The sequence below is a fragment of the Durio zibethinus genome, chromosome 11, assembly GCF_047325235.1.
Source record: "Durio zibethinus cultivar Kanyao isolate XHJ-2024 chromosome 11, ASM4732523v1, whole genome shotgun sequence".
Lineage (NCBI taxonomy): Eukaryota > Viridiplantae > Streptophyta > Magnoliopsida > Malvales > Malvaceae > Durio > Durio zibethinus.
Window position 1 is genome coordinate 2,730,137 of NC_143172.1, and position 22,229 is coordinate 2,752,365.

The following is a 22,229-nucleotide window of genomic DNA, read 5'->3' on the forward strand; positions in this document are numbered from 1 at the left end:
TAAGCAGGATCCATTTTTAGGCCCATCTGTGGTAGAACATGACGAGTCTGGCTGTAAATCATGCTTCCTTCAGTGTGGTTTCTTTCCCTAGCTTTGCCTCTGTTAAGCCAGCTCGATTTCTAAAAAGCTGGATGTGGGAAATTCTAGGGTATGTTTGAGTTGAAAAGGCTGCATTTTCACGCCATTTCCATTCTGCTTTGGAGGGAGGAACAACTTGCAATGAAATACCCCTTCGGCCTTCACAAAGCTACTAACATTATAACAAGTTTAACAAAGACTTACACGAAGAAAAAATTTCTACTCGTGTAAATCAAAGCTAAGCTGAACCACATTTTTGGGTTGGAAAAGCTTTGTGATCAGATCTGTTCAAGGCCTTTGTGCTCTGTCTTATGGGTCTGAGCTAACCCAAGATGAATTTTGACCGAAAGCTTTTAAGTTTGGATTCGGCTTTACTTAAATTATTCTTTAATTAATAAAATATTTTAATTTTAAAATATATTTAAAAAATATTAATTAAAATTGTAATATATTTTAAAAAATCAAGCTTCTAAGGTCCAATACGCCGAGCCTTGGGCATGAGATTCAAAAGACTAATAAGATTTGACTCGGTCCAATCATGAATAATTTTATTTGTGATATTAATATATAAATATGGAGGTTATATATTGGTATTACAGAATTGCACATGTGAAGGAAAAAAAAAAGGATTTGTTTATAATTTTTACCTTTTCTACCCGTTTTTTAAAGAGATTTTGGAACTTTTTTTTTTTTAACCAGGTACTATGTCTTTATTGTAATATACAGTCATGGATTCCATCTGTCTTTATGGAATAATGATGGGTCTGAAAAGTAAGTGCAATTATAAATATTCATAACACCAACACTATTTGATGGTATGATTGTGTTCCCCGTTATCAAACAAGGCTTGCAAATTGTAATCCTCTTCGGATTGCTGTGCACCTTGTTTTTTTGCCTGCTTTTCTCAGACTCAAAGAGCTGGGGCCTGGACGCATCAGCGTGATATGGGCCGGCAATTTTCAATTTTAATATTAAATTGGTTGAGCAATCAGCTAAACCATCCTTTCTACCAAAAAGTAGCAGGTTTTTTGTGGACAACTGACATCACTCTTAGCTGGGCCAAGCGAGTATAAAGGGGTTGGCCTGGCCTGTCAGATGGATGTTCTAAACCTAATGAAAAGCAATCATGCGGAGAGGAGGGGCTGGAAAGGTCGGCAATGGCCTCTTTGAGTTATTTCTCGACGGTTGCCTTCCTCTGTTTCATTTGCGCACAAGTACGAGTATCGTATTTTTCCTCCATGCACATCAACATGAGCAATTGAAAATTTAGATTATTTTGAAGATTTTGTTAAAGTACCCTTAAAACAACAGTAGGTTTTTTTTTTTTTTTTTTCTTTTGAAAACTATTTCAACCAAACCCCATGCACATGCATATATAATACTCAATATGTTATATATACATATATATGTATGTATAACAATTCCTCTAACTAGAAATCAATATATGATCACGTTGTCTTTACTTAGTTTCTCATGAATTTAATGACTTTAGTTTTACCGACATGAATAATTTCAATTTCTCCCAATTATTTTTTGTCCTCTAACTTTTTTATTACTCAGCTCAATTATAAAAAGCAATAATTGTACAAAATATATTGCGGAAAATAGAATGTACTGATGGACATGAAACCTCCTCAAGTAAATGAATAATTCCATTTTTATTCTGAAATGGTAAAAAAAATTACTGCAAACCAGCCTAAGAGGAGAAAACGAAATATACCAAATTAACAATTATAATCAATATAAAAAGTCAAGACATATATCACATATGTATATACACTTGCATCACCAAACTCTCCCAAAATAGTATTAGTTACTTGATTACTTATGATAATTAATGTATATTTTTTTGCTCAAGATTTAGCACTTGTGATAATATTATAATGTGATAAAATGGAAGAATTAATATTTTTCTCATAAGATAAAGAGTGATGAGAGAAGAAACTGATTAATGACATTAAGAGTAAGGTTTTTTTTTCAAGCAAAGGTGGACACAGGATATTATCTAAAACTAGAAGTACATGCTTAAACATCAGTACTAGATATCATATCAAACTATATAAACATTAAAAGGGGTACAATACCAGATGGGTTATGAAAGTAATTAATAACACTAGAGTAGCCAAACTCGACCAGCATCTTGACCTCCAAGTTCTTTCTCTGCAACTGAGACTGCACTGAGAGATAGAGAAAGAGAGAGATCTAATGGCAGATTGCTAGACAGGAACAAAGGAAAACAGCAGTCTAGAGCTCGAACAGCTCCCTACTTAATAAGGAGAGACACCCACATTAGCTGAAGCAAAAAACCCGTCTTTCTTGAGAACGTCCCCTCCTTCCTACAAAGACTCAAATGGAAAGAAAATTTTCTATCAGCTTCATCAACTTATATTTTTGGCCATGGGGAAAGAAAGGGTGCAAAAGTCACCTGCTGGCGTACGCTAGTCTTCTTGGCAGTCTGATCAGGCATGAGGCCAAAGTGAATATGTGGGAAGTGGGCCCACTGACAAAAAGAAAACAAAATAGGAATAGGATCAGTCAAAGGACCCCATCAAAAGACTGTGTAATCGAAGTAGGCCGAAAAAAGAAAAGAGAAAGAAGAAGATAAATTAAAGGAAACCCTAACTTTGTTTTTCTGTGTGATATAAGAACCCTAGCTAATTTGGTAAAGAAAGCAAAATCATATATCCCCAAAGATTCTTTTTTTTGGTCTTGGATCTTACATTCTTTGCAGCTGCACTGAAGGCTTCTCTGTGAGTTATATCAGGATTTCCAGCCTTGATGCGTTGGATCTCGTCCCTGCAGCATTGATTGATCATTCACCAAAAAAAAAAAAAATCCATTTCACATTTAGAAACTTTGTATTTCAAGAAAAAAAATGTATGCACAGACATACATGTAATTTCATGTATGTATGTATGTATATAGAAAATGTATTTGACATAAATGTGAAAAATGATATTGCCTTAAATGATTGCTTACTTGATGAATCGGTTGTACGCGGAGGGGACTCTCTGTCGCTTCTCCGGAGCTGAACACGGACAGACAGACACATTAGAATCACTATACTGACTTTTAGTAGAATTCTGCTTCTTTCTTTTTTATCTTTTTCTCCACTGTCACTTCACCATCCTTTTGTAATTTCACTATTCAATGTATTCATTCATAAGATTCTCTTACCAGATCACTATCTAAATTTACTGGAGAAGAAAATGCTCTATCATTCTTTACTGACTATTGGTTCATTTGGCAGTGTGGTGGAAGGGCCCCAACTGTCGAGTGTCAAGCGATGTTTTCTTGTCTTTAAAACTTGGCTAAGCCTTTGATCAATTATTACCAATAACAAGGAAACAAGAATTTGAGGGCAGAAAGAAATTAATTTATTGGTGCCTGACCATGATGTCATCTTGGTTTTCTGGGTGATGGTGATATGGTGCTTAAGTTATATAGGACTGTGGGCCGTTTTGCAAGTATTAAAGAAACAAAATTTTTGTTTTTTGAACTGTCAATTATAATGAAAAGACAAGAAAGTTAGATTTCTTTTCTAAATCAGGGAGTCTGGTTTTGAAACAGAAGGCTGAAATGGCAGGCATTGGAGAGTTCTTAGTATATTGGTGAAAAAAAGAACGTTTCTCGTTCTTCTCTAACACGTTGTGAAGGGACCTTCAAGATTGCAGGGAAGAGTGGAAATAATGGAAATGTCCTGATTTCATTGCCTTCTTTTGCAGGTGCTATAATCATTCCCTGCCTCTCCTTGTTGAACAGGGATATAAAGCGCAAGGATTTAGAGAATCTTAGAAAAAACAAGTGCACAGTGGGTTTGACAAAAACAGTTTCTATAGTTTCATACAAACAATATTCAAAGAAAAAGAGTCCTGGACACTCACGTCTGTTGATAACTGGAGGCCTTGGAAGCTCATCAGCTACTCCACGAGGGGGTAAGTTGAAGTCATTCGTGTTGGTGTGATTGACCAAAAAGTTTGGAGAAGGATTTGAGATCTCTTCCTGGAAATAAAGTCATTAAACCAGGCTAAAAATACAGATTTCATTTCTGGTCTGGATGCTAAGAAAGTAGCAGTAACAAGTAGTATTAATTTGTCATTAGTAAGAATCAAATACTAATGTTTAGCAACTTAATCAGCAAAAATAGGGTCCACAAAAATTGCTTATATATCATCACACACGTTTATATTTTTATACCAGAAGATTATGGGAAGGAGAGAAGAAACTGTGAGCCAAATGAAACTGATTAGCCGAAGGCAGAAGCAACCCGCGCATGTTCACTGGCAAAAGATTGGTGCAGTGCCCACATCGAACCGTTACAGTCTTGAACAAACTTGTGCAAGGAACACTGACCTATATAGCACAAAACAAAGAATCCCCAAGTGAAAAACATCATCCTTATAAAGGAGATATACATATATAGCAAGAAGGACATAAGGAAAAGGAAAGAAAAAGAAAACCCTAAGTGAGATCCTAATTGGTAAAACAAAACGCTAAACAAGAAAAGTGAAAGAGGAAGGAAAGTAAAGGGATGCGCAAAGAAGGCAAACAGTGGTTAAGAATACCGCAAGGACAGTGTCGCAAATGTTGCAATGTACATAACAGAGCTGCTCGGAGGGAGGGAGGTGGTCCAAAGACAAAGTAGAGGAGGAGGACATCTTCTTTGATTGCCCCTTCCTTTCTCTTTTAAAATTGATTGATGATTGCAATCTCTTTGGTGGGATTGATTGATTGATTGATAGAATGACAGCTTAACAACCACCTTGGATCTGCTTTTCTTGATTATGAGTTGTGAGAGAAAGAGAGAGTATGAGGAAAGAAAGAGAGAGAAGATGGATGAATCTACTTGGTCTGCTAGATATAAGACGGCAAAAAGAGAGAGAGAAGAGGGGAAAAACAACAAAGGCAGAGGGAAATCCGCTTCTCTCTTTTCCTCCTGTTTATTGGTCTTGTTTGTAGCTAACATATGGTATATGTATGTACCCATGGATCTAAATTTTGGTACTAAGACATGCATGACATATACTACATCATAACATCATACATATATGTAAGACATACACACATATCATGGATTCATGATATGTGTGGTTGGCATTCCCAAGGCACAGTTTGTGTTTGTGTGAGTGAGAAAGAGAGAAAGGGCTGAGGCGGCAGATATGGGGGAGAGGAGCTAGAAAGGGACGTGTGCATGGGGTGACATAGCTTTCACTCACTCACCTGTTGTTTTCAGCAGTTAAGAGGCTGTATTTGCATAGTGTTTTCTTCCTTTTTCTGATAAAATTATTATTTTACACTTTTGATTGCCTAAATTTCCGAACCCCAAAACCCTAACCCTCCTTTGTACCTCCCGGGTAATAAGCCCCTCACCTCTCTCCCCGTATTATCAGCTTCCCCGCTTCCGCCTCCTAAGGGCTCTCCATCCCCATCTGCATTCATCCACATTCCTTATGCATTTATTCATTCATTCGTACAATCAACATAACATAACATAACATAACATAACAGATTATCATGGTAACATAACATAACATAACAGGTCATCACGGCACAATCATCAAACGGCATGCATGCTTTTATATATAGTTTTAAGTACATAATATAATAAAACAAAAAAAGAGCAGAAATTAAAGGACCAAAATTAATTTTATGTCATGTGTATTTATTTAGAGCTGAAAGGTTACTTTTGCTGAAATGACCACTCAATCTCTCTCGACTTACATGCAGACAGAAACGTCTTTAAGTCAGTTGAAACCCATTCGGCAGTGGCCACAGACTTTGCTCCCCTGTTACAACCTTTGTCCTTTCCTTTTTTTTTTTTTTTTGAAATATCCTTTCCTAAATTTCTATTTCTTTTTCGCTTATGTTTGGTAATTTGGTTAGAATCCTTTTTTACTTTCTTTTTCTCACATAGAGATCTCTAGGGTTTTTGTTATAATTTCTTCAAACCTACCTATTCTAACTTTGCTAATTTTTTGTAAATACATAGTTGCCAAAACTCAAATGAAATGCAAATTCTCTTTTGAATATTCTTTTCTTTTTTTTTTTTTCCTTTTTATAATGTTTCATTCTCATGGAGTTTTTTTACCCTTCTCTTCATGATAGAAAAGTGAGCAATCAAGTAAGAATTAAAGCTGCTTACCATTGTGGGAATGGGGGCCTTTGTAAACTCGTATGCAACACATTAAATGTAGTGTAATTGAAATCAGAAAGGAAAAAAGAAGTTTGTAAAGTTTCTTGGCCTTTTACAGGCCATCAGAATGAGCTATTCAAAATTTAAACCATACCCATTACCATGCTGAAAGGGAAGTGAGCCTGTGAGAATCTGACTCACACTCTTGAATGAGTGATCTTTTGCTCAAAAGTCAAATTTGAAAAGAGACGAAAGGCTATTCGCTTGAGGCCTTAATTAATATAAAAAGTAAACAAATTAAATCCGGTAGCAGTACAAAATGAAAAAAAAAAAATTCTCCTTCAAGCACTTTACTACATAAAACAATTGATATATTGCGTTTGGATCATTCATGGACCTCACACCAAATAATTTAAGTACTTTAATACATAAACAAGTGCTCATTCATGGACCTCACAACCAAATAATTTTGTTTTATCAAAACAATGATTTTAAAAAGCCTGGTTTATTTTAATTATGAAATTTGAAGAAAAGAATGTAAAAGGATTTACCAATTATTAGTCTTAACTTGATGTAATAATTAAGATTTATATTACATGTATAGTACTAATGTATATGACTTAGTTGGTTTTTGATTCTCTTTGCAACCCAAAAGTTTCATTGTTCCTTTTTCCTCTCTGAATGCTTACAGGCGCTTGCTTTGTCGCCAAAAACTACTCTTCCTCAGCTGGAAAAGCAATGCAATTCTGCAAATACAATGATATATCTTCCATTCTAAATGTGAGGGTATTAGGATTATACCATTAAATATATAGGGCAATGCGTACAAGAAAGAAAACTACAAATCTTACCTGACGACGCTATGATTCTAAGTTAGAAACTAGACAGTCATGGAGTCTTACTTACTATTTTGACATTATGTATATATATACTTTCCCTGCTGTCCGCTCTCTACTCTACTTGTTAAAATTAAAAATATATTATGATACCTCAGTCACATTTTCAATTTTCTGTTTGTATTGGCTGGCCCAAAAAAGAAAAAGACTTAAGAGGCAAGGATATTGTTTTATTCTAGCTGATATTCATATTATGTTTATAGTGTATTTTTGGTAACTTTTATGAAGATATAAAACCGGGTTTTATGGCCTGATGGTCAAGCAATTGGTGCTTTATATATTGTGTTCATCATTCACAAAGGGAATGAGGGGCCGTAAGGAAAGTAAAACCCACCGGTATATACTTGGGATAATAATCCGTTATATAAGTACTAATTTGATTTTCTTTCTTAATTATTATCATCCTTCATCTTCAATATGCACAAAAACTTTCTCGATGACATCATTTGATTACAGTGTATAAAGTGCATCAAATATAAACTCATATTATCTATACATATATGTCATGATCCTTCATTTCCTTCATTTTTCTTTCTTTCTTTTTCTAGTGTTCGCTTTAAATTATATATAAATACTAATAAATTGATTTCACTAGTGACCCATCGTAGCTTGGCTGTTTGTTGAGTTGTGTTAGTGAAGACATTCATGCCTATATGTACGAAATAAGGAAAAGCAGTCTATCTCTCTCTGTATAAAGCCTGCAGAAGCTATTTGTTGCTGTTTGTATTTGTGGGGATATATATGACCTTCTCTTTTTCTCTCACTCTTGCTTTCTTTATTTCTTATGCTTGTGCCTGGTGGTGATGAGGTTGGGTAGAAATCGATAAAGTTGATTGTGAATTTGTTGTGTCCGATATATATATTTTTGTGGGTATCTCCCTAGTCTCAAACTGAACCTCGTGTTGGCTTTTGCCTTCCCCAATCCCCCCCTGAACTAACGTACGTACGAGTTGAAGAGGGAGCTGATCGCTAGATTTATAGATTGATAGCTATACATTTTGGCTTGGCTTGAACTGGATCTGGACATCAGTGTTATTGTTACCCCACATGCTTTTCCATCTCATTGCAGTTATCACTCTGCCGCCGCCGTTGCTGCTGCTGCTACTGCTGCTGCAAGGGCAATAGGAACTTCTTCTTGTTTCTGAACCACACAATAAGCTATAGGACACGGGCTTCAGAATTCACTCCTCACTCATTAAACAGGATGGTATAGGGTTTGAACTACATATTTACTAATTACTTCCTTTATCCTAAAAAAAAATGTAATCACATTGTTCATTTACAAAAATTCATTCTATCTATACTAGAAGAATAAGATTATCTGCTTATGTATTAAGAGGTTTAAATGATCAAATGTTCATGGAGTTTAGACTTAGGGTACGTTTGGTTTGGGGGTTTTGAGCTATATATGTGCCTCCGAAATTTTATTTTGGAGTTTAGGCTTAGGTTTGTACTTTATATTATTCATTTATTGTTATAGTATACTAATTAAAAAAATATAAATATGTAACGGAACTGATCTTAGGCCAATTTGCCCAATACTAGGTAGGGGAAATTCAGACTTCAGACTGCACCACGGAGGCTTACGTCCGGATGGACCCACATCTTCTGCCCAATAACTTCTGTCTGGAGATACTGGACCTCAACGCCCATACTGGCCCACTAAGAAGCCTGGAGACTAGAAACTCGCCATTGCAATTTGTTTTAGAAATTAAAAGATTTAATTCAAAAAATCAAAGATAGATGAGATTGAAGCTGAATTAGGGATGAATTTTATATTAGTAAAATTTTTTTAACACATCAAATGTCAGAATAAACCTTTTCTTTTATTTTTTGTTATATCAAAAGGTTACGGAGTAGAAGAAGCCAATCATTAAAAGCTAAAATGAATCTTCAGCTCGTTATACAGTGATAAAAAAATTTTAAGATATATAAGATGGGCCCATAAAAATAAAAAACAGGCGGAATGGCAATAACCAGGGAAGAAAGAAAGACACGTGTGCCGATCCCGACCAATCCCCTTGCTGGAAAACAAGTGGATAAAAATGGAGCCAGCGTATATGAAACGTGCGAGAGCTAATCCTTTCTAACCAACTTCCCGTTTCCCTCCACATTTCCAATCCATAACAGCCAAGGAAAAAACCAAACTATTATTCGTAAATGGCAATGGCTTCAGTCTCCTCCTTATCCATCAATTCTCTTTGTATTTCTTTTCCTTCTCCTTCAAAAGCTCCATGTTACCATCTGCAATCAGTCTCAAAACGTTTCGGGGTCTTTTGCCAGATAAATAACCCAGACATTAAAGCCCGACTTCGCGGTGAGTAATGATCTTGATTCTGCTTGTTTGATGAAAATTATTTTGTGTTCGCAGTAATCAATTTTAACAGAGTTTTTCTTTGGAAAAGTAAGATTGCTCCAACAATAAGTTTGAAGTCACGGATGCTAAGTTTAAGAGTTGGAAAGCCTTGGTTTCAACGGCATTGGCAGCTGCAATGGTTGCTTTTGCCTCTGATATGTCTGCCCTGGCTGAACTTAATAAGTACGAGGCAGAAACTCGTGGTGAATTTGGCATTGGATCGGCAGCCCAGTTTGGTTCTGCAGATTTAAGGTGCATTTCATAAGAGCATCGTTTATTGTAAACATTTTTTTTTTGGTTTAGGAAGGGGGTTGATTTTGTGTGTTTCTTTTGTTACGCAGGAAAGCAGTTCATGTGAATGAAAATTTCAGGTAACTTTGCAGATTAAAGAATTCCTATTTGTGCATTTATGTTTTAAACACGTTAGTCTGTAACTACAAATTGGGCATATTTCTTAGTAAGGGGACGGTGACTTTGAATTTGTACTAAACAATCAAATTGAGTTATCAAAAGAAATTTAATAGTGGAATGTTTTGGTGTGTAAGTTCCTAATCAATCTGAAATCTAAACGGTTGATACAGAAGGGCAAACTTCACATCTGCTGATATGAGGGAATCTGATTTTAGTGGTTCAACATTCAATGGTGCATACCTTGAGAAAGCAGTTGCATACAAGGCAAATTTCACAGGTAAATTTGCTGCCAAAGAAAATTAGTTAACTTCATATATGGTAACTATAAGACTTACATGCATAGATAATGATTGGTTTTTGCATCATATCAAACATTCAAACCAAAGTGAAAATTCTATCAAAAAGTAAGGAAAATTATCATCTACTGATAACTTGTGAATCTTCTGGAAGATCAGGCTTGCCCAACTTTGGAAATCAATGCTTCTTTCTTTTCCTTTTGTTTGTATTCCTGGTTGAATTTGATCAGAATGCTATTTTCTTCTGCGTCCATGGCAATTTGGTGCAGCCAACAATGCTATTACTATCTGTTTATGGTCTTTAGGCACTTCATTTTCTGCAGTAGTTGGAACTTTTCCAGACTCTGATACAGCCATTGGAAAATCGGTAGTTGTTGAGTCTATGGTGTTGGGTGGAAGAATTGGAGGCATGAAGTTAGATGACTGGTCAATCAAGCCCATGGAATCTATAACCTTTGCAATATCTATTCCTTCTTCTTCTTCTTCTTCTTCTGATAATCCGAATGAATTAAGGCTAATGTTATACATAGAAATTATTGAGTCCCCATATTCCAAATCATACCTTGAGCTGCTGAACTCCAATTCAAATTCCTTTGATAATTTTTTAGCTTCATACTCTGAAGTTTCTTCCAAGTCAATCGGTTTGATGTCATCCAAGGCCTTTGGTGTCTTCTCTGGAAAAAAAACCATTAAGTCCTCAAATTCTGAATCATACCTTGGGTTTGCGTCTGGCACTTCTGATTGAACTAAATCTTCAGAGAATGGAGTTCTAAATCTTCTTGGTGGAATAGGATAATCCCGGATAGCCAAGGCCTTTTTGCGGGGTTTAAAACCTTCAGGTATGAAACCAGACACAACTTTCTCAGGTAATTCTTTAGCTTCACGGTCTGAAGTTTTCAACAGGTAAATTGGGTGTGTGGTATGAAAAGCCTGTGGAACATCTTTTATTTCAACTTCCCTTGAGGAAACAGATTCAAGCGCATCTTCAAGTAACGGAACCGCCAAAACCTCACATTCTGATGAATAGTAAAACGAGCTAAAGCTAGACGACGCGGATTGAACTGAACATTGAGAGCATTGAGTTGAAAATCTTTCCCAAGTATCACAACCCTTAGATGCTATTTCCTCTTTTAAATCTGTAGCTTCATTCTCTGAAGTTTCTGAATGGTCAATCAAGCCCTTGGAATCTATAACCTTTGGCATATCTATTTCATGTTCTTCTTCTTCTTCTGATAATCCGAATGAATTAAGGCTAATGTTATACATGGAAATTATTGAGTCTCCAGATTCCAAATCATACCTTGACCTGCTTAACTCCAATTCAGCTTCCTTTGAGAATTCTTTAGCTTCATATTCTGAAGTTTCTTCCAAGTCAGTCTGTTTGATATCATCCAAGTCCTTTGGTGTCTCCTCTTCCGCTGATTTTATTGATTCGTTAAGCCCACTCTCCCAAAAAGAAACAATTAAGCCCTCAAATTCTGAATCATACCTAGGGTTACAGTCTGGCACTTCCGATTGAAGTGAATCTTCAGAGAATGGAGTTTGAAATCTTCTTGGTGGAATAGGATAATCCCGGATAGCCAAGGCTCTTTTGTGGGGTTTAAAACCTTTAGGCGTGGACCCATATACAACTTTCTCAGGTAATTCTTTAGCTTCATGGTCTGAAGCTTTCAACAGGTGAATTGGGTTTGTGGTATCCAAAGCCTGTGGCACATCTTTTATTTCAACTTCCTTTGAGGAAACAGATTCAAGCGCATCTAACGGAACCACCAAATCCTCAGATTCTGATGAATAAGAAAACGAGCCAGAGCTAGACGACTCTGATTGAACTGAATATTGAGTGCATTGAGTTGCAAATCTTTCCCAAGGATCACAACGCCTAGGAAAATCACGAACAAAAGGTATCATCCGCTTGGATGAGGAGACAACAATATTAGAACAACCACATCCAGCTTTTCTTTTCTTTTGCTTTTCCAAACTTTCTTCTGAAGAAGCATGACTGTTTTGCGAGACCATTGTTTTTGATTGATGATTTTCAATACTGGGTGGTTAATCGAAAAGGAAAATTGGTATGAATATATAGATAAAATAGTTAAAAACAGGGCGAGAAAAAGGCAAAAACCAGAAATAAATTTGGAAAGAATTGAGGAGAGAAAAGAATAAAGAACTTACCCTAAAGGCTTAGGGTTTGAATGATAATAGGAGTAGATAATGAAGGCAAAAGAAAACCCTAAAACCTTTTTATATTGCTTTGCTTAGTTGCCTTGCGTTCGAAGGAAGGAAACATTGTACACATATTTCTCTTATTTTATTTTAAATTCTCGCTTGAGCCCCTCTAAAAATCTAAAAATTATCATTAACTCATTAAATACCCCTTTAATTATTTACTAATCCTTACTTGACCCCTTAATTCTTTTTAAGTTTTTTATTTTGCAATTAAAACTTTCAAACATTGCATATAGTCCTTAAACAAATTCTTAAGTACTCTTCTGTGTATTCAAATATACTTTTTTTTTCTTTAAACAACAGTCTCTTTTATATAATTAGTTTGAATTTTTCAATAAACTTTTTAAAAATCATTTTTACGTGGCATTGTTTGGTATTTTTTGATATTGAATAGTTCAATCAATTATAACTTTGAAAATAACAAAACTACAATTAAATTTCTTTTTGATGAGAAAAAAGTATGTGTTAATGGTTAAAATTGAACATTTCATTTCATATATATAATATTCTACATAATTGCTTTTATTATAAATGTTTTTTAATAGCTTTAAATTCAATAATACAAAACTTTTATACAAAAAATAAACTTTAAATTGATTAGTTTATTTTAAAATATTAATAATTAAAAATAAAAAATTATTTATTGATTTTTAACATCATTATTTAAAAAAAAAAATTAATGCAATAATATATTGGCAGCTCACATTTATTCGTGGCTCCATCCCTGCTTGTATAATTAGGAGAGTGTTTTAGGGTTATTTGGATTATCTATGGCGGATAAGAGAATAAAAATAATCTTATAGGTTATTTTAATTATAAAAAAATACTGTTAGGAGAAACTCTTGGAGGACAAGGAGATGAATTAAATATCAATTATATTTGTTTTATTATTATTTGAGTTTCATTCTTTTATAAATCATTGGTGGACTGGATGTAAATGAGTTGATTTTCCTTGATTTATTTGATCATATTTAATTTGATTTCACAGGTGCTGATCTGAGTGACACATTGATGGATCGCATGGTAATGTTTTCCAAACCTTGGTGCTGATTCTTTGACCAATTAATTTTTTATGCTACAGGAGTCATGTTATAAATTCTGACAGAGAATTGCTTGCTATTCATACTCTTCAAGTTAGGGGAAGTAACCATTAGTTTATAGAAAATCAAGTCTGCTTCTAATAAAGAATCCATTTTGCTTCAGGTTCTCAATGAGGCTAATCTTACAAATGCTGTGCTAGCAAGATCTGTCCTCACCCGAAGTGATCTCGGGGGTGCCTTGATTGAAGGCGCTGATTTCAGTGATGCTGTTATTGATCTTCCTCAGAAGCAGGTATTCATAGCTTTTATGGGTTTGTTTATAATCCTTCTTTGTAATCTGTTTTGTTTCCCTATGTGCCGTACCTTCCATACATGAAAAACAGTAAAGAGTCACTGATGATTAACCCAAATACCCAATATCTGTAGCAGCCGAAGGCACCGATCGATATCAAACTTGGCTCTCTGCCCTGAAAACAGAACAAGTAAGAGATAACCAATCAATTCAAATTAGGGAAAAAAAAGTTTACATCAATCTGTGATCCATGGCATTCAATTTGCATCACTCAAGATAACTAATGTGAACAATAAAGAATATTAGTAAAGCTCTAAAAAATTGCAATATCAAATCTAAATCTAAATCTAAATCTAAATTTATTGTTCAGATAGTTTATAGGCTTGTCCATGTATAAATTCAGTTCAAAGATTGCACCTGCTTGTCATTTAACTTGTTATAAAGCAGAATTAATGCAACTTTCTTCGGAAATATAAATGTCAGCTGGTGAGTTGAATCGAAAACTAAAAAGTCTATTTGGATATAGTGGCAACTTTATTTCAGCCATATTATATCTGGTCAAATATGTTGGTATCCAGCCTCCATATTTACTGACTCCATTACTATATTAACCGGATACCATGAATAGCTAAATCAATATTTGATTCCTTCAATAAGCAAGCCATTGAGTTTTGCAGGACACACTTGGTATTAGTGTGATGGCAGACTGTCTCGCCATTATGTACCATCAACCATGTCGTCTGCTGCCTGAGCCATTGTTCACTGTTTTTGTTACTGCCAAACTGCAACCATCCCCTAGATATTGATGGAGCAACTAGGATTTTAGGGAGCAGTGTGCTTTGGCCACCGACAAACAGTTCCAAAACCAAAGGCAACTTGTCTAGTCACCTGAAGTTTCAAGTAATTGCACCTGTATTGTGAAGTGTGCAGCATGTATAGTGGTTTTACTAGTATTTTAACCACACTGTATCACGCTAGGGAATTTAGAGACCAGAATAAGCTGATTGAATCAGCATTCATAAAGATGTTGCATTTATTTGCAATTATCGTATATGGTGCTAGAACTTAAGCACTAGTATGTATAGTTGAGTCCATTAAATGCTGTGGCAGCAGAAATAATTGCAACTAGCTTATAGTACTATTTCTTCTTCAATGTCATCGAAATAGATACCTTGCATGTACAACGGAAGAATAGTCATGGCCTTGTAGAGACCTTTTCATGAACATTGCAAGTCAACCCGACTTAGCTCTTGTTCCTGTCTTGGCATGTGAATAAGAAGTTTTTCTTCCCTTGATGTGTGAGAGAAAGACAGAAATTAGCTCATGGAGCTAGCGTGTTTCAATTATTTGCAGACACTGTAATATCAGATTCATGGTAAAATATCCCTACTGTTCTGTGTAGGAATATGGCTTTTTGGACCGTTGTGCACTATGCTTTTGTTTTGATTTATCTCTAACAAACGTGCAGCGAAATTTAGAAGCTTTCCTCAGCCTAGAACCTGCATTCTTTTCTTTAGAAGTTCTATATGGTTAACTTTTTACCTTGGAATCTATAAGGAAGCACCTGTGGCAATTAGAGCACCAGCAAAGTTTTTTGGCCTCAGAACTCCATCTGATGGTTATCTAACTTGGTAGTAATTCAAGCTTGGTGAATAATTGAGCTGCAGTTTAGATGCTCCTTGTCAATTATGCTTTCCCAATGGCTTGTTCATGTGAACATACACAAGTATAGAAACTTGCAACTGAAAGAGAACTAGGATGCCCAAAAGTCAAGGAATTTATTAGTTTGAGTAGAGTGCGTTTTTAGAATTGGATCTGTAAGCATAGTCCCAAACATTTTGAGCTTCATTTATGTTTTTGATGCTGGCCTACAATGCTAATATCAAATATCAAGTAGTCTCCACTGCTTTCATCAGTTTTTTCTGAAAAGTGCATCAAGGTTGCAACTCTTTCATAATTTTTACCTATATCTTTGGTGATTCATTCACACTCCAACTCCTCATAGTTCCTTTTTTTTTTATTCCAAATAACTTTTTGGGTTTGTTTGTATAGGCTCTCTGCAAATATGCAAATGGCAAAAATCCAATCACTGGGGTAAGCACAAGAGTAAGTTTAGGTTGTGGAAACAGTCGACGGAATGCTTATGGAAGCCCTTCTTCTCCTCTGTTGAGTGCTCCACCTCAAAAATTGCTAGATCGGGATGGTTTTTGTGACAAAGATACTGGACTTTGTGAAGCAAAATAATTTGCTTGGTAATTATACCAAATGACATCTCATAGGTACCATATTGATGGTGCGGGATAAAGGAGTGTGAGAACAAAATTATACTAGTATTAGCATCTTCACCTCTCGATAAACAGAAAGATTATCTTGACCATAATTTTTTTTTTCAAGCATCAGGGATCTATGACCACTCTAAATTTGAAATTACTCTTCAGAATTTAGGTTATTGTTGCAATGTACTATATAGATGAGCATAAAAATGGTTTAGTGCTCTCTTCAAAACTGGGTTGTGATTGATTAAAGGAAATTACCAAAATCACCTTGCTTTTTAGGTGATTTACACAGATCCAAACATGCCTGGCACTGAAAAATAAATGAGATCCTTCACAATATGTGCTCAAGAGAATTATGTTGCTATGTGAAGTGACAGTGTGGATTAATGTCTGGTGTCTCATTAGATGTTTCTAAGGAAAAAGCTTATGATTTGCCATCAACAACATGACAAGTTGACTTTAAACCTGGAATTTGGATCAGGTTTGGCAATAATGATGTTGTTAAAATCCTTAGATTGATACTTATACAGCAGTCATTGTCATTATGGAGTAAACTTCACCTGTCTAATAAATTGAAGTATTCAGAAACCATTACAGCTAATAGCTTCCTTGAGATCTAAGAGATATTGATACAACAGTAAACTCGTTGTTCTTGTAAACATTAAAATCCAGTTGTCAGAACAGTAGATTTCTTCCGTCATGAAGACAGTTTTCATTAGATATGAATCATCTTTTGTCTCAAATGTTATGCCATGAACTCCTCGGTCATTTTTTAGAGGATAGTTTAATCACCGATATTTAGATATCTCATTTTGATTGAAATTTTTTTTGGGGCCATTGAAAAACTTTGGGGCCAATAGAAAAAAAATTAAATTTAATTTGATTTAATTTAATTTATGGTTTAATTTTACTTTTTTTCTAAAAAAATTAAAAAAAAAGGTCTAAAAAAAAATAAAAAAACCAAAAAGGAAAGAACTGATTCGATTTTGAATAACCTTTTGATTTCAATTTGCATGAAAATGAAATGTCATAAGAAATTAAAATCAAATCAAATTAAATCAGTAAAATTCTTGACCGATTTGATTTAATTTTTAAATTTAAAAGGGATTCAATTGTTATAAGACCAGACCATCAACCACAAAGAAAAGGGATAAAGAGGATTAGGAAAAAACAATTAGTATGTTTGAATTTGGGAAGAGTTCTGAATTTCTATCTTATTGGATTTTTAAATTCTTGATTTTATGGGATTTATAGGTTTTTGGGTTTGGGGAACTCAAGGAGGGATTTTGATTTTGATTTTTTTGATAAATCTCTAGTGTTGCTTGAATTTTGAGAATTTGAAATATCTTAAAATATTATTGTTTTTTGGTCTGAGGTTGATTTTTTTAAATTTAAGAAAATTTTAAGTTTTGGGATTTGAGAATTTTTTTTTACGGGTTTTGGTTTTGTTTGGATGTTCAAAGATTATTTTGATTATGGGGTTTTAATTGTGGAGTTTAATTTTTTTTTAATTTGACATTTTTAAAAGTTTTTTCTTTTCTAATTATTTTGGATTTTTTTATGAATTTTTTGACAAAGCTTTAAAATTTTTATTTGAATTCACGGGGATCAAAAGTGATCGAATTCTGAGTTCATAGAGTTTTTTGGAAAAATTTGAAATTTTCGGTGGTAGATTAAATTTCTCAGTGTTGGAATTTGCATATCTGGTCAGAGATCGGGGGAAATTTGAATTTTTTGATAAATTTTTAAAAAGAAGTTAGAGGAAATAATTTTAGCGAGAGAGAGAAAAAACTGAAGGCTTTGAAACAAAATTAAAAAAAATTTATTTATATAGCAAAACCAAACAACGTCTTTTTGTAGAGATAGAATCCGCATCTCAATTCATAGAGATCTGCGCGTAATCCGACTTCAGATCCAACTAATCGCAACTCTTTTTATTTTCTTTTTATTTTTGTTTTTGATTTTTTATTTTATTTCCATTTCCTTATTTTTTTGTGTTTTATTATTATTATTATTATTATTATTATTATTATTAAAAAGAGTGAAGAAAAGAAAAAGGTAACATTATTTCTGATGTTTTTTGTATATATTTTTACATGATTATTAATTAATTACATGATGTTTTATATTAATTGCATGATAATTTATATATTATATTATTGCATAATTATATTATTTTTGTATGACTATATTATAATTGTATGATATTATTTGCATGATAATTTTTATTTATTTTAATTTATTTTTTTAAAATTAAAAAAGAAGTTTAAAATAAAATTTTTCAATCCTATTAAATTATTGAAAAATTTAAATATTGAGTTAATTCTTATTAAACTATAGAAGGACTTAATGAATTTCTTAAAAAATATTTTTTTAAAATTCTACTAACATAGAGCCTAATTCTTGATAAAAAATCTTATCAATATATTATAAGATATTTTTGGAAATAAATTATTTTCACAAACAAATAAAGTTTTCTATTCTACCAACATATTAGAGGATAATTTTTAACAAAAAATCTTACAATAGATTAAAAAATATTTATGAGAATAAATTGTTTTCACAAATAAAAGTTTTTTTAAAAAAATTTAATTAATCTGATAATGAAACATTTTCAAAGTGAGACACTAGTCCTATGAATACTCCTGAGGTAAGAAAACTATCTTAAATTATTATCAAATTATTGAAGTAATTTAAAGATCAATTTTTAATAATTAAATTATTCGATAAATTATTAAAAAAATTTATGACTTGGATAATTTGAAATCAAATTAGTATTATCTTTTGGATGAGCATTATGAGAATATTATAATATTTTTCACGTATAACCGTACTTATAAACTTAAATCTTGTTTTATGAATTAAAATTTATTATTTAAATATACTTAAATCAATCTTGAGACTCATTTTTAAATAAAATAAATTCCATCAAATAATCAATTATACCTAAATAAAAAAGATTGATAGCAATTGCAATAAGGAAATTTTTTTTTTTTTTATGAACCAATGAGTCAACAGTTGGCTTAAAGACAGTAAAACAAACAGCTTGAAAAAGGTCAAAAAATCATGTTAGACATGTTCATACCACAAAGCATGCAATCATTTTGCCTGTGCACTCTTTCCTCAGTCGTCAATTTGTTCCTTCACATCCCTTCTATAATTGCGGGATAGTCATCTGAGTGGAGCAGTGGAGAGAATCTACCTTATGACAACCATTTGAATGTTCTAGTAATTTTCAAGTGTGCTTTAGGCAAGACTAGGCTTCAAAGCATGTTATTAGTGGATTTCATTTTTGACGAAGCATGTGTTCTCTTTCACCTTTCATTTGATGTCAGGTTTAGTTATTTGACTTCTACTTATCATATTATAAAGCCCCTTAACTTTCTTTCTGAGTTAAGTTTTAACTAATTTTTCTTTGTAATAGTGCAGTTATGCAAATTCAGTTTAGTATCAAATATTGAAACACTGCAATTTGAAACTTTGCTCTTCTCTGAAAACATAGCAAGCAATCAGTGTAATGCTGGGAAAGAATCCAGGATCATAAACGTCTTTAATCGCTGGCAGCTCCCTAATTACCCTAAGACAAATTGAAGAATGATAGTACTACTTTGTTGAACCGACATGTTCAGCAGGAGCCTTAATTAAAGACAACAAAACCTGAATCCTGAAAAGCTAGAGAGGTCATGTACATGAACATGTACATGCAATTGCACACCAATCATTAGGCTTGCACTATTTTCTCATATATATGCTGCAAGCCAAAATTGTTCCATCTTATCCTCTTTTCTAGTGGTTGGATGGTCACGATCTTGAGTGGAGCACTAGAGAGAATCTACCTTGTGACTGCTCATCCGAATGTTCTTACTCTAAAAGGATACAGTTTAATTAGGCAAGACTAGTTTTTCCCTCACAGTTTAAAAGACAGTGGATATAATTTAGGAGTTGAGGGTGTCTATTGAAATTTCAGGGCAAAAGGTGGTGAAGCCTATCTGTGCTCCCAAGTCAAGCATAATAGACCACTTGTTAAAGAAATCAATCAAGTTGCTTGCACTTTACTTTTCTTCTTCTTTTTTTTCCTTTAATTCTAGTGGACCAGCAGACAGCACCCCAAACGAAGAAGCGTTCATCATCGATAATTGAACAAAGGATTGCTTGTCCCCTTTATGGCTAACTAGCAAGTGTTTCCAATCAGGGTATGGCCCCCTTTTAGCTTGTCATATCTGTCTCTTTTCATTCTTGTGCTTCAGTAAAACCTTTCACGGTATGACATTCAACTCAAATCTTATCACCCAAAATTTTCAATGTGATCCAACTCATTTCAATGAAATCAGAACAGTATTAATCTCAACAAGCATATATAAGAATTGTGATTATCATACAACGCAAGGAACCGTAGGATGAAAAATATTGCTGTCACTTTCTCTTCTAGTACATGTACATTCAGCTTATACCGACATACAGTACATTGTATAAATTATTTCCTATAGATTATGCCAATCATTGACTAAAAATTAACTATTTTCTGTAAAAATATATTTCTAATAAGCTAGGATGACTATTTATTATAGGTGTATATAGTGTATATATGTTACCATGTTAGTGTGGTAAGATATATCAAATTTTTACTATGTTATGATATTGTGGGTTGTTCAGGTATCAAACTTTTACCATGTTATGTATTGTTTTATGTGTACAGCGTATATATGTCAAAAAGTTCAATCGCTGAAAGTTCAATTCCAGAATATAATTAGACAAAGCAAAACAAAATGAGTGAGCTGAACTGCTAAGTTACACAGGTTTAAAAACCTACTCAAAATATCATGAGCCTGCTCAAGAAGCTAGGAGAGGATTCTGACGGTGTGGTCCAAGAGTTCAAACTGAAAAGCAAAAATTACACTTACATCCTTTTAAAACATTGTTTATTCTCACAGTATGTCTGCAATCCTGAAGAGATAATGGCTAATTGAGACATAAAAACGAATTAAGTACAAGTCCGGACTCCGGGAACTGTGGAGGTTTGGGATTTGGGAAACTAATGAAGCACACTAATAATGGTGCCTCACATGGAGGTTTTGTATTCACCTGGTCAATGATGTTATCTTACTTAGTCTGCAAACAACATTTTTAATGAACCCTAATTATTCAGTCACACCTAGATGCATCAATGTGCGCATGGTCTCCTTGTTATGGGGTTTGGCAGGCACAGAAATGAGGCCAACATCTCTCTCTAATTCTCACATTTGCTTCAGAGAAAATGGATGGTAATACATTCTTCTGTTTCTTTAGTCACAAGTGAACAAAATTAGAGAGGAAACCTTGGATAATTACAAAGAGTACTGCAGATAAAACCCTAAGGAGAAGAGAATTTCACGTCAGACTTAGTCAAAGCACTTTCTAAGCTTTTTTTTTTTTTTTCTTATCATTTTGTTTCTTTCCAATGAGGAATCCTTCGGCTAAGCATGCCTTTCAGGTTAGAATTGTTTCATTATGAGTCCATGAGAGCACGCCCAATGATTATGTCGCTTGGAAATTTTTTTTCATTGCTTTGAAGGGATTTTCATGCTTGACTTCAACCCAAGTAAAAGGATACATGTTTCTCCAAGTGAATAAAACCCAAAGAATTGTACTACTTTTCTTGCCGGTTAGTCCTGTTATCCATTATTACTAGATTCCTAAAGCTAGTTTCTCTTCCTCCTGGTATTTAAACCACGCTGGTAAATTTTCAAAACATACTTCACGCAGTCAATTGCAGCCACCCCTCTCCCTGATCACTATTCTTTGAACAATGCCAGCTCCTTCAAGTTTTTGCAACCCTGGGAGCTCACCATGAGCTGGCGATTGAAAATCTGTATCAATCTCTGTTGAGCTACAAGTTTAATGACATATTCCATGCATGTCAAATATCTGTCTTATCCTCAAGTTTCCTATATATGCTTCCCTATCTCTCATATATTCTCAAGTTCAACTTTTTTGCAGAAGGATCTAACGAGTCTGCTAATCTGAAGAAGATAGAACTCCTGGCTGCTTCCATCTTCATTCATCTTCTTGAACAGGTATGTAGCCACACCGAAAGTATCCTGGTAGTAAAATTATTCCAACAACTATTTTTTTTGTAAAGAAAAACATTTGTCAATCAATCTTTTTGTTGTACTTCACCTTCAACTTTTAGCCAACAATTAAATTTGATTTTGTGAACAGAGAATGACGTAGTAAATAGTAATACAA

The 22,229-nt window shown here is 33.9% G+C and overlaps 2 protein-coding genes across 4 annotated transcripts; one reads left to right on the forward strand and one right to left on the reverse strand.

The window, feature by feature from the left end:
• Positions 1 to 2,010: 2,010 nt before the first annotated feature.
• Positions 2,011 to 4,874, reverse strand: LOC111290523 (protein YABBY 4-like). The gene is made up of 7 exons (XM_022881867.2): positions 4,644 to 4,874; positions 4,276 to 4,431; positions 3,963 to 4,080; positions 3,058 to 3,106; positions 2,799 to 2,874; positions 2,504 to 2,578; positions 2,011 to 2,414 (listed from the first exon to the last, which is right to left on the reverse strand). Exons 1-7 carry the CDS (start codon positions 4,734 to 4,736, stop codon positions 2,346 to 2,348), a joined length of 636 nt encoding a protein of 211 aa, XP_022737602.1. The 5' UTR covers positions 4,737 to 4,874; the 3' UTR covers positions 2,011 to 2,345.
• A 4,314-nt stretch (positions 4,875 to 9,188) lies between these two features.
• On the forward strand, positions 9,189 to 16,267 carry LOC111291317 (Pentapeptide repeat-containing protein). Of its 3 annotated transcripts, none has more exons than XM_089767672.1 (7): positions 9,189 to 9,424; positions 9,517 to 9,715; positions 9,805 to 9,834; positions 10,045 to 10,151; positions 13,385 to 13,419; positions 13,600 to 13,728; positions 14,406 to 15,715. In XM_089767672.1, exons 1-7 carry the CDS (start codon positions 9,268 to 9,270, stop codon positions 14,532 to 14,534), a joined length of 786 nt encoding a protein of 261 aa, XP_089623798.1. In that variant the 5' UTR covers positions 9,189 to 9,267; the 3' UTR covers positions 14,535 to 15,715. The 3 variants fall into 3 exon arrangements, with proteins under 3 accessions (XP_089623798.1, XP_022738723.2, XP_089623799.1); XM_022882988.2 differs by lacking the exon at positions 14,406 to 15,715 and adding an exon at positions 15,781 to 16,267 and having other exon boundaries at positions 9,194 to 9,424; XM_089767673.1 differs by lacking the exon at positions 14,406 to 15,715 and adding an exon at positions 15,781 to 16,267 and having other exon boundaries at positions 9,231 to 9,424; positions 9,513 to 9,715.
• The last annotated feature ends 5,962 nt before the right edge of the window (positions 16,268 to 22,229 follow it).